Source organism: Natrix helvetica, assembly GCF_964273705.1.
Source record: "Natrix helvetica genome assembly, chromosome: 3".
NCBI classification, from domain to species: domain Eukaryota; kingdom Metazoa; phylum Chordata; class Lepidosauria; order Squamata; family Natricidae; genus Natrix; species Natrix helvetica.
Genome location: NC_138549.1, coordinates 153,599,798 through 153,613,706, shown reverse-complemented (window position 1 = coordinate 153,613,706; position 13,909 = coordinate 153,599,798). Strand labels below are relative to the sequence as shown.

The 13,909-nt window shown below is 38.6% G+C and overlaps 1 protein-coding gene across 4 annotated transcripts in view; it reads left to right on the top strand.

The window, feature by feature from the left end:
• The window catches only part of PREX1 (phosphatidylinositol-3,4,5-trisphosphate dependent Rac exchange factor 1), a 258,200-nt gene that overhangs the window by 210,882 nt on the left and 33,409 nt on the right, over positions 1-13,909 (top strand). For all 4 annotated transcript variants that reach the window (XM_081947018.1, XM_081947019.1, XM_081947020.1 and 1 more), the window contains exons 21-26: positions 1,113-1,284; positions 2,793-2,980; positions 4,593-4,754; positions 5,428-5,638; positions 7,407-7,683; positions 11,146-11,349. In XM_081947018.1, the coding sequence (XP_081803144.1) occupies positions 1,113-1,284; positions 2,793-2,980; positions 4,593-4,754; positions 5,428-5,638; positions 7,407-7,683; positions 11,146-11,349 (1,214 nt within the window). The remainder of the gene's footprint in view (positions 1-1,112; positions 1,285-2,792; positions 2,981-4,592; positions 4,755-5,427; positions 5,639-7,406; positions 7,684-11,145; positions 11,350-13,909) is intronic.

The window sequence follows — 13,909 nt, the reverse complement described above, 5'->3', positions numbered from 1 at the left end:
AGAACAAGAGAAATTGAATACAAATGCAGGAGACTTAATTTAGTTTCTGTAGGCATCATGTAAATCCACCTGTGTATCTTTTTTATATCATGTATCCATTTAACAATTTAAATTGTAGAACATACAGGGAATACATGCACTGTAGCTCAGGGCTAAACTCTTGGATTCGCTGTGTCCTTTGAGCTTGGCTGTTTTTCTGCAGATGCTTCATTTGAAATAGCATCATCAATGCAGCAGGAAGTGGAATTTGCTGGTTGTTTATATTTTAGAAAGACTGTCAACATTGTAGACTAAGCCAAGTCCAAAGGTGCAAGGGAGTTTCTGAAAGCTAAGCATTCGGGTAATTCAGTCATCAGCAGACATTTAAGGGTAAACCCCATGTCTATAACTTTTTTTAGAAAAGGTAAAATCAAAAGAAGAAAACAAACAGCCCAGGGCAGTGAATACTCAGATAAGCAGGAAGTAGTGTGAAAGAAAAGAAACAGCATCCTAATCAAAGAACCAGAGAAATCCTTTCTCTCACCAAGATTGCAATACACATGTAATTCTCAGCAAATGGTTATAATGGTGCATGGACATCACGGCCATAAGTGCTGATGGTCGTAAATGGAATTATCCATAAAACTGACCCACTTTTACAATCCTTTTTATGGCAGTTATTAAGTGATTGTTAAGCACAGTTGATATCAAACCAATGATTTGCTATGGCCCAGTTTTGCCAAAAAACAGAAGTAAATTGCAAAAATGTGGGATGCTACAAATGGATGAAAATGCAGGCTGGTTGCTGAACATGCGGTCATTTGACCTTGTGTCTGAAGAGCAGCCTTTGGAACTTTGGAACTGGGTCATAAGGGTTGTCGTAACTTTAAATGGTTGCTAAGTGGCCAGCCATAAGTTGAGAAGTACCTGTAAACAACTAGGAAACTCCATTCTCCCATGTACTATTACCTACTCTCCCAATGAAACCTCTGCAAGAAAACAACCAAGCTCCAAGAAGACAAAATCAAGTCAGTATACAATGATGACAGTAACCAATGGTGAATCTTCTTTAAAGCCAGTGCTTGGTGAATTATTCAGTCTGACTCTCTCTGTTATTCCTGCTTTCCTGGAAGGGTTTCTACCAATGGGTTTACAGAACGCATGAAGATGCTGAAGAGGAGAGAGCTCTTCAGGCAGCTTCAAACTCATACCTGAATGGAAGTCATTCAGAGATGCTTAAAGGAAACCTCTCAATTGAAGAAAATTCAGATCTTGATCCCCTTAATGACAGCCAGCAGGAAGAAGGTATGGGGGAAACCTATTCTATACTAATAGAGAAAATGATCCAGGTAGCTTTTTTTTTAAAAAAAGGGAGAAGTTCTTTTTGAATGATGAGTTGTGTGTTTTACATTCAGATATTGTGTGCTTTACATTCAGATGGTGTTTATATTGCCATCTCCTCCTAAAAAAAGAAAAGAGAAATAGAGAACTTCTAAACTCCAGAGAAATTAAGCTTTTCTGACCAAAGTAGGCCTCAATGTAAAGTAGTTTCATATGTCTGAATTATACTTCAGGGAATGGTGCTATGAGAAGAAAAGAAAAACCTACTGATGCAAGGAGAAAAACACAATTATAACTGTTCCAGACACCTGTGGGTTATTTGGTAATCAAGTGCTGAAATTGTCTGCAAGGGACATTTAAAAAAAGATTTCCAGTCAATTCAGGACCTGTTCTGGAAGCAATGGAGAGATATTTATCTTTTGCTGGTGAAACAATCTCTTGCTTCTGTACAAATGTGAGGCAGTAGCAAGAAATCAGGCAGATCAGTGGCGCACTAAAGAAAAATCACTAATCTACTGGAAGTGATGGTGCAGGATAATTGATTTGGTAGCTGCAATGCCAAGCCACAAACCAGCCTAATTACATAGTATCTTGGCCTGTCCACATCTGTCATAGTGAGCAATGTGGTTGTGGTATTTTTAAAAACAGAATTATCGTATTCAGTGTGCCACGTAAGATGCCAGCTCAGGCCTGTCTCTTTTAGCTGGTTACCTAAATTGGAAGTGATATACTTGCAGCTGATCTGTGGGATTCTTAACAAGAATGTTGTCAAGAAAGGGGCTATAACTATGAGCCAGATAAAAAGGGAAAGTTTATTCAAGACATCTGATCCCTGTTTGATATTTTGTCTACGTGGCTTCCCTCTGAAAGGAATTGCACAGCTTCACTGAGAGGAAACTTTCTTATTTACTATAAAATCAAATGTTTACCATAAATATGATCAATCCAATGTCACCCTTCATAGTTGGGAGGCAATATTTAAATTTGGGACAGAAGAAGAGGAAAAATTCAGATAAAACTTTTAAATTATATATGATAAAACCGCTGTGATTGGATTGGACAATCCTAATAGCACATTTGGGAAAGCTGGGCTCGGATTGTTGCTGAGCTCCATAGTTCTGTGAAAAGTAAATTGCCACTTTTAGATGTTCCAAATGTTTACACATCTTTTATCGCTTTGTGCTTCCCAAGCTTCATGTGAGTCTTAGTGGTATATAAAGGGAGTCAAAGTCAACAAGTAACATTGATATTTGATGGTAATGCCATTAAGATTTGTTCACAAGTGTTTATTATGAAACTCATAAATGAAGAAAGTAAATGAAGTGTAACTATTAATATCCAGTAAATAAATAAACTGCATTTATTCAATGTACACACAATTTTGACAAATATGGACAAATTGTGTCAACAGGCTATACAGACAGTCATCTTACCCCTGTACAGCATTGTAATAATTAAACTTTGATTTTCAGACTTGCCCCTTCAGACTTTTGACTCTCCTCTAATTATAAGAGAAGACACCCATCTTATAAGTCTAACAGTGGACAATGTCCATCTAGAACATGCTGTTGTTTACGAATATGTCAGCACTGCTGGAATGAAATGTTTTGTCCTGGAGAAGATCATTGAACCGAAGGGGTCCTTCATCCTCACAGCAAAGGTTTACATCACTGGGCATTCTTTTCTATTTTCTCCATTCAGATTTCAGGTTTCTCCTTTTCCTGTCTGGATATTAAGGATGAATAAAGTTTAAGTCAGGAGTAATACGTTTTAATAAAGGTGGATTAAAATGCAGGTTTCACTAATAGATATTTCTTGTTGATGGTAGATATTTTGGTTGTAGCTTTTAAGATTTTTCTCTCTGGAATAAGAGCTTCTCTGAGTTAGATAATAACCATGGAGAAGGTATATTAACTTGGTAAAAATAAATTCCAGCTATTTTATTTATATAGCTTTCTGCAGCTGAAAACTGTGGGGCCTGAAAATGCAGAAGTCTCAATAGCTGAGGTTTGCATGTTTTTACTATAACAGCTGACTACATAGTGATCATTATTAGGAAGTTTTAATAAACACTTGAAAATGCATTAGCAATGTAGCATGAGAAAGACATTAATCTTCATTTAAAAAAATGTATGAGACATTTCAGATTAATTGATAAAATATTTTTGAAGTATCAAAAGTAAAGGGCAAAGCACAATAATAAAGTAGAAAGGCGATCATAAAAAAATTAATTAAATTGAAATTTGTACTTATAGGTTGAAATAGTAGGCCTAAAACCAGTAGGCTTAGATAATGTTTTAGCTGTCCAAACAGAAAAATTAAAATTTCAACTTAACAGTGCATTTCCTAAATAAGAATGGCTTTGTTTGAAGAAAATATGCAATCAAGGAAATTGGAATTAGGAGATGACTAATAGCTGCATTAACTAGGAGGATAGTTAAGATCAATGCATTAAGGGCAGTGGGTTGAAGAAAACAGCCTTGGAGAAGCAATCCAATCAGTTGCATGTAATGAACAGCCAAAGCCCAATTTTTCACCCTACCATTTGACATCTCGATTGAAGTAAGCAGAGGAGATAAAGATGGTGTGTGTAGTTATAATATATTTCTGCAAGTCTTGTATCCAACAATGCTTCCAGTTGATCTTGGAGGCTAGACTCACATATTGCAACACTATCTAGCAATTACTGTATGAAAGGAGGAATCACGGCGGCTAGACCAAAGTTTGAGAAAAAATAATGGTTCTCTTGCTGAGCTTTGGAAGCCTTTGATTAAGACCTATTCCCTGAACTTCTAGAAAAGGTTATAGAGTTGATACAGTAAACTGTAGAATTTGTGGTATGTGGAATGTATGGCGTTAATTGTCAGGTTGTGGAGGATTTTTTTAAGCTAACCATCAGTCTGTTGACTAATCAGATCAACATGCTTCAAGTTCGTCACCTGGCCCACTAAATTCTTAGACTGTGGAAAATAGACTACCCACAATTACAAAAATTTAGTCAACTAGGTGACCATTCTACTGTAATTCCACTCTTTGGAAAATAAATCCCATGAATTTTTGTTCTAAATAAGCTTCTAGTGGATTGATAGTTACGTTGGCTGTACAGTATTTCATGCCGACTCTCAAATTAAAACAGAAGAGTACCAAAATACTTTGTAAATACTCGGAAGCGTGGCCAAACCGGTAGTAAAAAAATTGGCAACCCACCTCTGCTTAGCAACCTGTGTCACAATAACCCAACTGAGGAAATCTATATATTTTTCCTGCTTTAGATATTGGAGGCTTTTGCAACAGACGACAGGAACTTTGTGAAGAATTGCAGAAGGCTCATGTCCCTCAGCAATGCAATGGTCACCATGCCACAATATGAGTTCCGGCAAATTTGTGACACAAAGCTAGAAAGCATCAGCAGAAGAATTGCCAGTTATCAAGAGGTAGGATAATAATGCACAATCTTATGTGCCAAACAGCACAGTGATGACTTCAACTAGTATGCTTTCAGGACCTTAACAACAAGGTTTATGAGGGTAGGTGTGTACATATTCAATTACATACTTTCAATTTTCAATGTCTTTATTGATTTTGTTGAGCAGGCAAATTCATAGTAGCATCTCATTATAGAACACCCACATTCATACAGCAAACAACCTTTGCATATACATATGAAATTGCAAAATTGAATTTCCTGTTGATTAGATATGTTTAGTCCCTAACTGCTTTCTTCATCCAGTGGGTGATTATTGACATTTAGCTATGTTTTTAAAACGTTGTAGTTACGCATCTACTTTTTCTTTCTTTTAAGTGATCTTCTCAATAACATTGATTTGCAGATCAATATTCTGTCACAGCTGTTTTTCTTCATATTCATGTTCTCCCCCAGGAATTTTTGAGTAGTTTGATTGTTACTTATGTAACATGGATTTATGTAGTTCTTGTGAACATATTTTCCCCCTTTTGGATTTTTCTAATTATTGAAAACTGCCCACAGAAGGTAATTACTCTGGTGGGTGACGTGATTATTAGAAGAAACAAAGATCTCAGGTACATGTTATTTTATGAGGTAATGTGCTCATGATAATGGTCTAAACCTCTTTTTTCTTGCTCTAGTTTGCAGATGAATTGAAAATGAAAGTCAGCCCATCCTTCAAACGAGCCACAACAGACCTTCACCCCTTGTGCAGCATGGATTTCTGCCCTACCAACTGCCACATTAACCTCATGGAAGTGTCATACCCCAAAATCACTACCTCAACAGGAAGGTCATTCAGCATTCGCATTGGACGGAAGCCTTCTATTATTGGCCTTGACCCAGAACAAGGTGTTTAATAACAATAAGAACCGTAATATCTTATCTTCCCCTGGAGTGAAATGATTGACTGGAATTAAGATTGCATTAAAAGATAGTTCTGCTAAAATGTCAGTCAGGCTTTGAAGTTTACATCGGAATATTTGACTGTCATAGGAAGTCCATAGACAGTCCATGGAGGTGGGGTGGGATGCTGGGTGTTTGGGAGAACCTCTAGCTAAGATTCTGTTCAGTTTGGAGAATCCCAAAATCCCATGTGGCCCGTTTTGGATGCAGGTAAGTGCAGGGGGTGTGCGGAGGCTTGAGGAGGGCGAAAAATTGGTCTACCAGACGTATGGGAATGCTGGACCTCCTTCGGCCTTTGGCGCCTGGGGAGGCCGTTTTCGCCCTCCCGGAAGCTTGATGAAAGCCTCCGGAACATGGGGAAGGGAACCCCCCCCCCCGGGGTGGTTTCTGGCTTCTTCTACTCCCGGTTTGCTTAGGGATGCGCTTTGCATGTGCAGTAGGTAAAAAAAATGTTTCTGTGCATGCGCAGAAGCAGAAAACAAGCCGATAGAACTGGTTTGTGGGGGAAGGTGGCTGGCTGAGTTACTACCTATTCAGCTGAACCGGTCTGAACCAGTAGGAACCCACCTTTGCCCCCCCTCCCGTTGTGGTGCAGATGGGTGACTAGGCCATACCCACCTAGCAACCAGGCAGAAAACCCCTTGCTAAAATTTTTGAAGCCCACCCCTGGACATATCGTAGTTAATACCCTACACATGACAATAGCTGGAATGGAACAGGTTTTCTTGTGGTTTTATTTAGAAAGTATGGTCTTCTGACTTTAAAAGATACTGAATGATTAAAGAGATCCATCCTTGTGCGTATCTCTTATGGCCACCAGGCTTGGAATTTGTAAGCAGACAATTAAATAAAATTAATCTTAATTGCTGTTTCCTAATGCATTTTTCTGAGAAATTTCCTGATGATGCAAAAGCTACTAAAATACTGGCACCAGGGAAGGAAAGTTCATTGGTCTAATTAAGTGTTAAGGGAGCTCTGATAAGCTGCCATATATCTATTAGCTTTCCATTAGTTTCCACTACGTACATACCAAATATAACATTCTGATGGTCTTGATGAAGTTCAAATAATTTCTTTACTGAGTCTTCAGAGGTTCTTCAATGGTTAGATAGAAAAGCTACAACGGGGCTCTTTATCACTCTATTTCTAAATTATGTCCATCAATCAATCTTGTTCTTTGACTTTATTATTTCACAATTGGTTTGACATAAATTATATAGAAAGCTGCCATATACCAGACAGTCATTTGACTCAGATTAGCAACAGACCTTTAGTACTTTAGGGATGCTTTCAGATTTTTTTCCATGCAAAACCTCTTCCACGTCTCACCATTAACATGGTAAACAGCGTCTCAAGGAACTTCCCATGTTCTTTTGGGGTAGAGTATTTTTAATGGTCTATTTCCAACAGTCTGTACCGACATTCACCTGTAATCTTAAATCTTAGCTAATTATTTAAGAATTCCATCAAACACATTCAATTTTATTGCATTTTATTGTGCATTAAAAACAACCAGTTCGTGGAGAGGGAGCGGCTAACAAATCTAATAAATTCAATTCAATTCAGTTTAACAATACGGCACTGTTGCTCAGCATATTTGAAAAAAAACAATGACAATCCTGACAAGCAGTTTATTTAGCATATTAAAATAACTCAAATGCTCATCTTTAAAAAGCAGTGGTTTAAGCTTGAACAGTTTTTTAATGTTTAACAGGAACCTTAAATCCCGTCTCATACACCCAGCATTGCATCACGACGATGGCTGCGCCATCATGGAGGTGTTTGACTCCAGAAAATGAAGATCTCTACCCACATGGACAGTATGATGGTTACTACGGGCAAGAGAATGGAGGAACTGCTCAGGAAGATAGAGGTCTTGCTTTTCTGTTGAAGCAAGAAGATCGGGAGATACAGGACTCCTACTTACAGCTCTTCAACAAGCTAGATGTAGCAGTTAAGGAAATGAAGCAATATGTCCTTCAGATACATAAGTAAGTCGATTACTGAGATGTGGTTGTTTTTTTTTTTATAGGGGTACAGATAGTTCTCAACTTAGGACTATAGCTGGGATCAGAATTTCCATTGCTAAGCAAGGCAGCAGTGAAACGAGTTCTGTCCATTTTACAACCTTTTTTTTACCCTGCTTGTTAAGAGAATCACTGCAATTGTTAAGTCAGGGGTGTCCAAACTTGAGAACTTTAAGACTTGTGGCTGGGGAATTCTGGGAGTTGAAGTCCACAAGTCTTAAAGTTCTCAAGTTTGGACACCCCTGTGTTAAGTGAACCATACGATTGTTAAGCGAATCGTACTCCCCCCCCTCTTTGACTTTGCTTTTCGGAAGATGCCGGGAAAGATGGAAGATGCCAATCACATGACTCTGGGATGCTGTCACCATTACAAATACATGCCAGTTGCTAAGCACCCAGAGTTTGATCATGTGCTGATGGGGATGCTGCAACTGTCATTAGCGTGAGGACTGGTTGTACGTCACTTTTTCAGTCCTGTTACAACTTCAAACGAATAGTTGGAAACCAAGTACTACCTGCATATATATTGGTTTTATTGCTAGGTTGTAAGCTGCCTAGAGCTTAATTTTTAAATTGGATAGGTGTACAAATGTTTTGTACATAAAGCAACTGCCACCATCATTAATGGAACCGATGGTTCACTATGGGCACTATGATTCTCAGTCATCCAGGTCATGGTTGTCCCAAAGGTGCTTTTTCAGGAGGCAACTCAGTGGTGGATTTCAAAATTGTTTAGAACCTCTTCTGCAGGTGTGGCCTGCTTTGTGGGAGTGGCTTGCCGGCCATGTGACCGTGTGGGAGTGGCTTGCCAGCCATGTGACCAGGTGGGAGTGGCTTGCCAGCCATGTGACCGGGTGGGAGTTACTTGCCAGCCATCTGACTGGGTGGGCGTGGCCAACTTGTAAAATGTGGTGAAACTCACTTAACAACGCTCTTGCTTAGCAACCAAAATGTTGGCTCAGGAACTCTGGCATTTGAAGCACGGAAGTCTTAAAGCTGTCAAGTTACAAGACCCTTGCACCCCTAACCCTTTAGAAAATAAAGGCCAGGGGTGTTCAATCTTGACAGCTTTAAGACTTGTGACTTCAACTCCCAGAATTCCTCCTCCAGTCATGTTGGCTCAGGAACTCTGGAATTGAAGTGTGCAAGTCTTAAAGCTGTCAAGTTATAAGACCCTTGTACTCCTAACCCTCTAGAAAAAAGGCCCCAGGGGTGTTCAAACCTGACAGTTTTAAGACTTGTGACTTCAACTCCCAGAATTCCTTCTCTCGCTCTTCAACTTGATGATGTGGGGACGGGCGGGGGGAGGGAGCTGGAACCGGTTCTAAGCGGCACTGTGTATTTGTGGAACCTCTTCTATAGAAGAGGTTAGAACTGGCAGGAACCCACCCCTGAGGCAACTGGACTTTCTTGTTTTTTCTTTGAAGACATTTTGCTTCTCATCCAAGAAGCTTCTTCAGCTCTGACAAGATAGTGGGGAATGGAAGGATTTATATTCCTTGAGACAGCTGGTCATTTGCATCCCTTTAGAGGGTCGTTGAAGCACTTGGAGGTTTATCTGTGTCCTCGGGGGTCAACTGAGTAGTGCTCCTGGTTCCTGTAGTCTGCAATTTTTTCTCCAGTTGCCTCCTGAAAAAGCACCTTTGGGACATAACACAGGGATGTTGCAACAGCTGTAAATGTGGCATTACTACTAAGCACCCAAAATTTGATCACCTGACTGCAGGCGATGCCTAGCCAGTGGAACTTTGAATCTGGGTTATAAGTAGCTTCAAGTTGGTCCATCATAACTTTGAATAGTTGCCAAGCAACCAGTCATAATTTGAGGACTATCTGTATTTGATTACAGGTTGTCAGTATCAATTCTGAGATATTCAGTTCACATTCATGCAGAATTAGATATTTTCAGACAATTTTAATTACATCAATCTGGGGTGATGCCATCTGTCATTTTGTTTTGTTTTTTATTCCATGCAAAAGTGAAATTTTGCTTATGTAATTCATTTGGGTGGCTAAATTTTACATGCTTCACAAATATTTTGCAGAGATTAAAATGTACTCTTTATTTCTATGTGCCTGTTGTAAGCGAAAGCAAAGAGATAATCTTCAACTTACAACATTTCATTTAGTGACTGTTCAAAATTAACAATGGCACTGAAAACAGTGACTTTGGACCGCTTTTTCACACTTATGACTGTTGCAGCATCCCCATGATTACGTGATTAAAATTCAGATGCTTGGCAACTGGTTTATATTTATGACAGTGCCATGTCCCAGGGTCAATTTTGTTGTATTTAAGTACAATGACAATAAAGATTATACTTAGGTGATCAGCTTTTACGACCTTCTGACAAGCAAAAACGATGGGAAATCCAGATTCACTTAACCTCCTTACTAACTTAACAAATACAATGATTCACTTAACAACATAAGTCATAAAATGGGGGCAAACTCACTTAACACGTTTCACTTAGCAACATAAATTTTGAGCTCCATTGTTGTCATAACTTGGGGACTCCCTGTGTTTTCAGGTGACTTTTTCTCCTCCCTGAATTCTTTTATAAAAATGTTTCATTTAATGAACTTCAGGTGTATTATTTTACGTGCCTTTCTCTCCAAAACCGAATTTTCCCCAGGATCAGTTGGTCAGTCTTTCTTCCATAACACTCCCTCAATATATTTCAAGGTGATAAATTTAGATTATAATTGAGTTATAATTCATAAAGACTCGCAAAGGTTCAGCGCACATACTTATAGGCTGCCTCTTTGCAAGGTTGTAACACAGAACCTAATAGCTACCCAAAATGCTGACCCCAACAATTAAAACATAATCTATTAAATACTAGGACAAATAAGGTTGCCACCTTAAAATGAATAAACGCACAGTTGAGTATCCTCGGGAGGGTCATTTCAGAATCATAATGCTTTCACTAAGTCCTAGCTTCAGTCAGCACTTTAATGAAGATGCTCTGTGGTTTTTTTTGAATGAAGCTCATATGGGACTTTACAAAACTCCATTTTATATCAGTGGCTAAGATGCTGAGCTTGTCGATCAGAAAGGTCAGCAGTTTGGTGGTTTGAATTTCTAGTGCCGCGTAACGGAGTGAGCTCCCATTACTTGTCCCTGCTTCTGCCAACCTAGCAGTTCAAAAGCACGTAAAAATGCAAGTAGAAAAATAGGAACCACTTTGATGGGAAGTTAACAGCGTTCCGTGCACCTTCGGCATTTAGTCATGCTGGCCACATGACCACAGAGACATCTTCGGACAGCGCTGGCTCTTCATCTTTGAAACAGAGATGAACACCGCCCCCTAGATTCGGGAACGACTAGCACATGTGTCGCTCCTATGTAGCTTAGCAAAATAACTGTGTCCCTCCCAGACATAGTTTTTACCTTTCTTATCATAACATTTTCTATTCTTGCAGGCTTTTGTCGACTATCACAGAACCAACAGCAGAAGAATTATGTGAGCCTCCCACCACAGAGGAGATATCCTCCACTTCTTTGGTTGCAGATGAAAGTGACATTGACAAAGCGGAGCATGGCATGAAGAAGGTGTGCTTCAAAGTATCTGAAGAAGACCAGGAAGACTCTGGGCATGATACAATCAGTTTCAGAGATTCCTACAGGTAAGTCTTGTGAAACGTCTGCTTGGAAGGAAGTCAAATCTTACATAGAAGAAAATGAAGGGCAGCTAAGAAAGGCTGAAACTTCTTTTTTTAAAAAAAACAATTTTTATTTGTTTTTGAACAAGGACAAAAAAAAAAAACAACCCCATCTTCCATTACAGATTGTAGAAAGTGTGTCAGTTGGTTACAGTATTTCCATGCATCTCTTCCATAGTCACCACCTGCTTTTCATATCAAATCGCATGTTTTAAATTCACCTATATTCATGTATATCACAATTATTATATCTCAACCTTAATTTGACTATAATTGTTTTTACGTCCTTTTATATATAATATTCAAAATCTAGAATAGGATTATATGATAACATTGCATTAAATCATCCTAAAATCATCCAATCACAATACATCTTTATAACATATTCTAGATAAAGCTTTTAAACCTCCTCTCATAATCTCCATATATTGTTTATATAAAATTTCATATTATCAAACTAATATATCTATATGTATTGTTATCATTATTAATCATTACTTAACTATAGCTATTGTCGCTTCATTTTATACATACTACTAGTAAACTAAATTTAGCTTAATTTTTATTATACATTTGATTGCATCAACCTGAATCCCTCCAGCAATAGCACGGTCTTATATCTCTTGCCATTTGTGGCATTAATGTTCTAGTTACTTTCTTAATAAATCTTGTATAAACCTCCCTTGGCAACATGCTATTCCTTTCGTATCTCACAAAAGCTTGAAACCCAACATCTGCTCTTTCCATCAGCTTATCTTTGCTTATCTCTAGTGCTTCTATCAATATTTCTCTCCTTATCTCCGTCAATTTTTCTCTCTTTTCTTCTTCTGTGCTTTGAAGTCTGGGGTAGAGTTCCAATCCATTCATCTCCCCTTTCCATATTCCACTCTTGCCATTACCAACCACGCTCACTTTGTTGTCAGTATCCACAGTTTTCTTATCTCTTTGTTCATTTTTTTCTTCCATCTTTTGAACTCTGTCCTCCAAGAAAGGTTGAAACTTCTGACAACTATTTTCAGCCATTGTTTTCATTATGACTTTGGAAACAATGAAAATGTATTATGGACTTTGTGTGTACGTCACACATAATTGCTTAAAAGTACATATTTGTGTGTTTGTGCCTATTGGGTTTTGTTAGAAAATGCCCTGTTTGAAGGATACAGAAGGTCCCTTTGCCCTCTACTATGTCTCTTATTGTCATGGAGAAATTCATACACACATACATAAAATCTGCCCAGGTTTTGAATACAAAGGAATGCCTCGTGTATAAGCCAGTGGTCGTCAATCTTTCTGGCTCTGTGGACTGGCGATGGAAGTTGGGGCAGAGGGGATGGTTTTATGCACATGTCCGCCACTTACACAAATTGAGCTCTGTGTTCTCGTGCACTTGCCCAGTTCACAACGGGCCATGGCCCAGTATTGGGGCGTGAATTGGGATTGGGGTCTCTGGCTATAAGCAAAAGAAGAAAAGAATGACGTTTAAGGTTCACTATTATTTAAATTCATCAAATATCACCATTTCTACATTGTAAGACTTTATGTATCATTACATATAGCTTTTTCCACACAATATTCATGATTCTTCTAAATCTTTGCAGCATTTCTTCTGATTCAGAGGGCATGTAATATTCCCTGGCAAAGTTAGCTTGATTTTCTCAGGAACATTTTTCAGTCCTACTTTCCTGAGGCCGAAAAATGTATCGTTTTTTACTCTTGTCAATTCCTGGAAAATCACTGATTGCCTAAAATCAACTACTAGATAAGTATATAAATTTATAGGAACACTATTTCTATAGAATGAGGACTTCAATGTTTTACAGAGCACCATAGAACATTTGTGGTATATTTGACCAGTGTGTAATTGTTGACAGTACGGCATGAATTTAAGTGTATCCTTTGCAAAGTCCTCCATAATTAGACATGGTTCATATGTCTGTCCCAGGATCAACTTACAACTTGGTTTCAAGGTTCAGGCAGGTCAGGTAAGGTCAGAAGGAAGAATTCTCCCCTTTTTATCCAGCAAACAGCTGGAAGGAGAGAATCTTTTGTGGGTTTTCCAGAAGCTCAAGCCTTTTAGTCTGAAACCAGCACAGTAACTGTTGTTTGCAGAACCAATGATTTGTTGTCTTATGTGTACAAACACAACCATCCACAGAAAACACAGACTAATTGAACTTTCAAGTAATGATTACGTCAATCACAAGAAGGGCTGTATGACTCAAAATGATAGGCACCAGTCTGAGACAGTTGGAAGTACACAAAATGAACCACAGCCCTGCTGCTTGGGGGGAAAACCCTCACAACCAAAAATGATAGCAATGGCATTTTGTATTTTGCATCTTCTGTGAACAAAGTCTGGGTCATACAAAGCACGAGCAGAGTAGAACAGAAGAAAATGCACTGCTTTGGAAAAAACTGCCTTCTTAGAGGTTTCTTCATTTTGTAATTCAGAACTCTAGACAAAAAGACATTGTAGGCTTGAAATAGCAGGTGGCTCAGTGGCTAAGATGCTGAGCTTGATGAT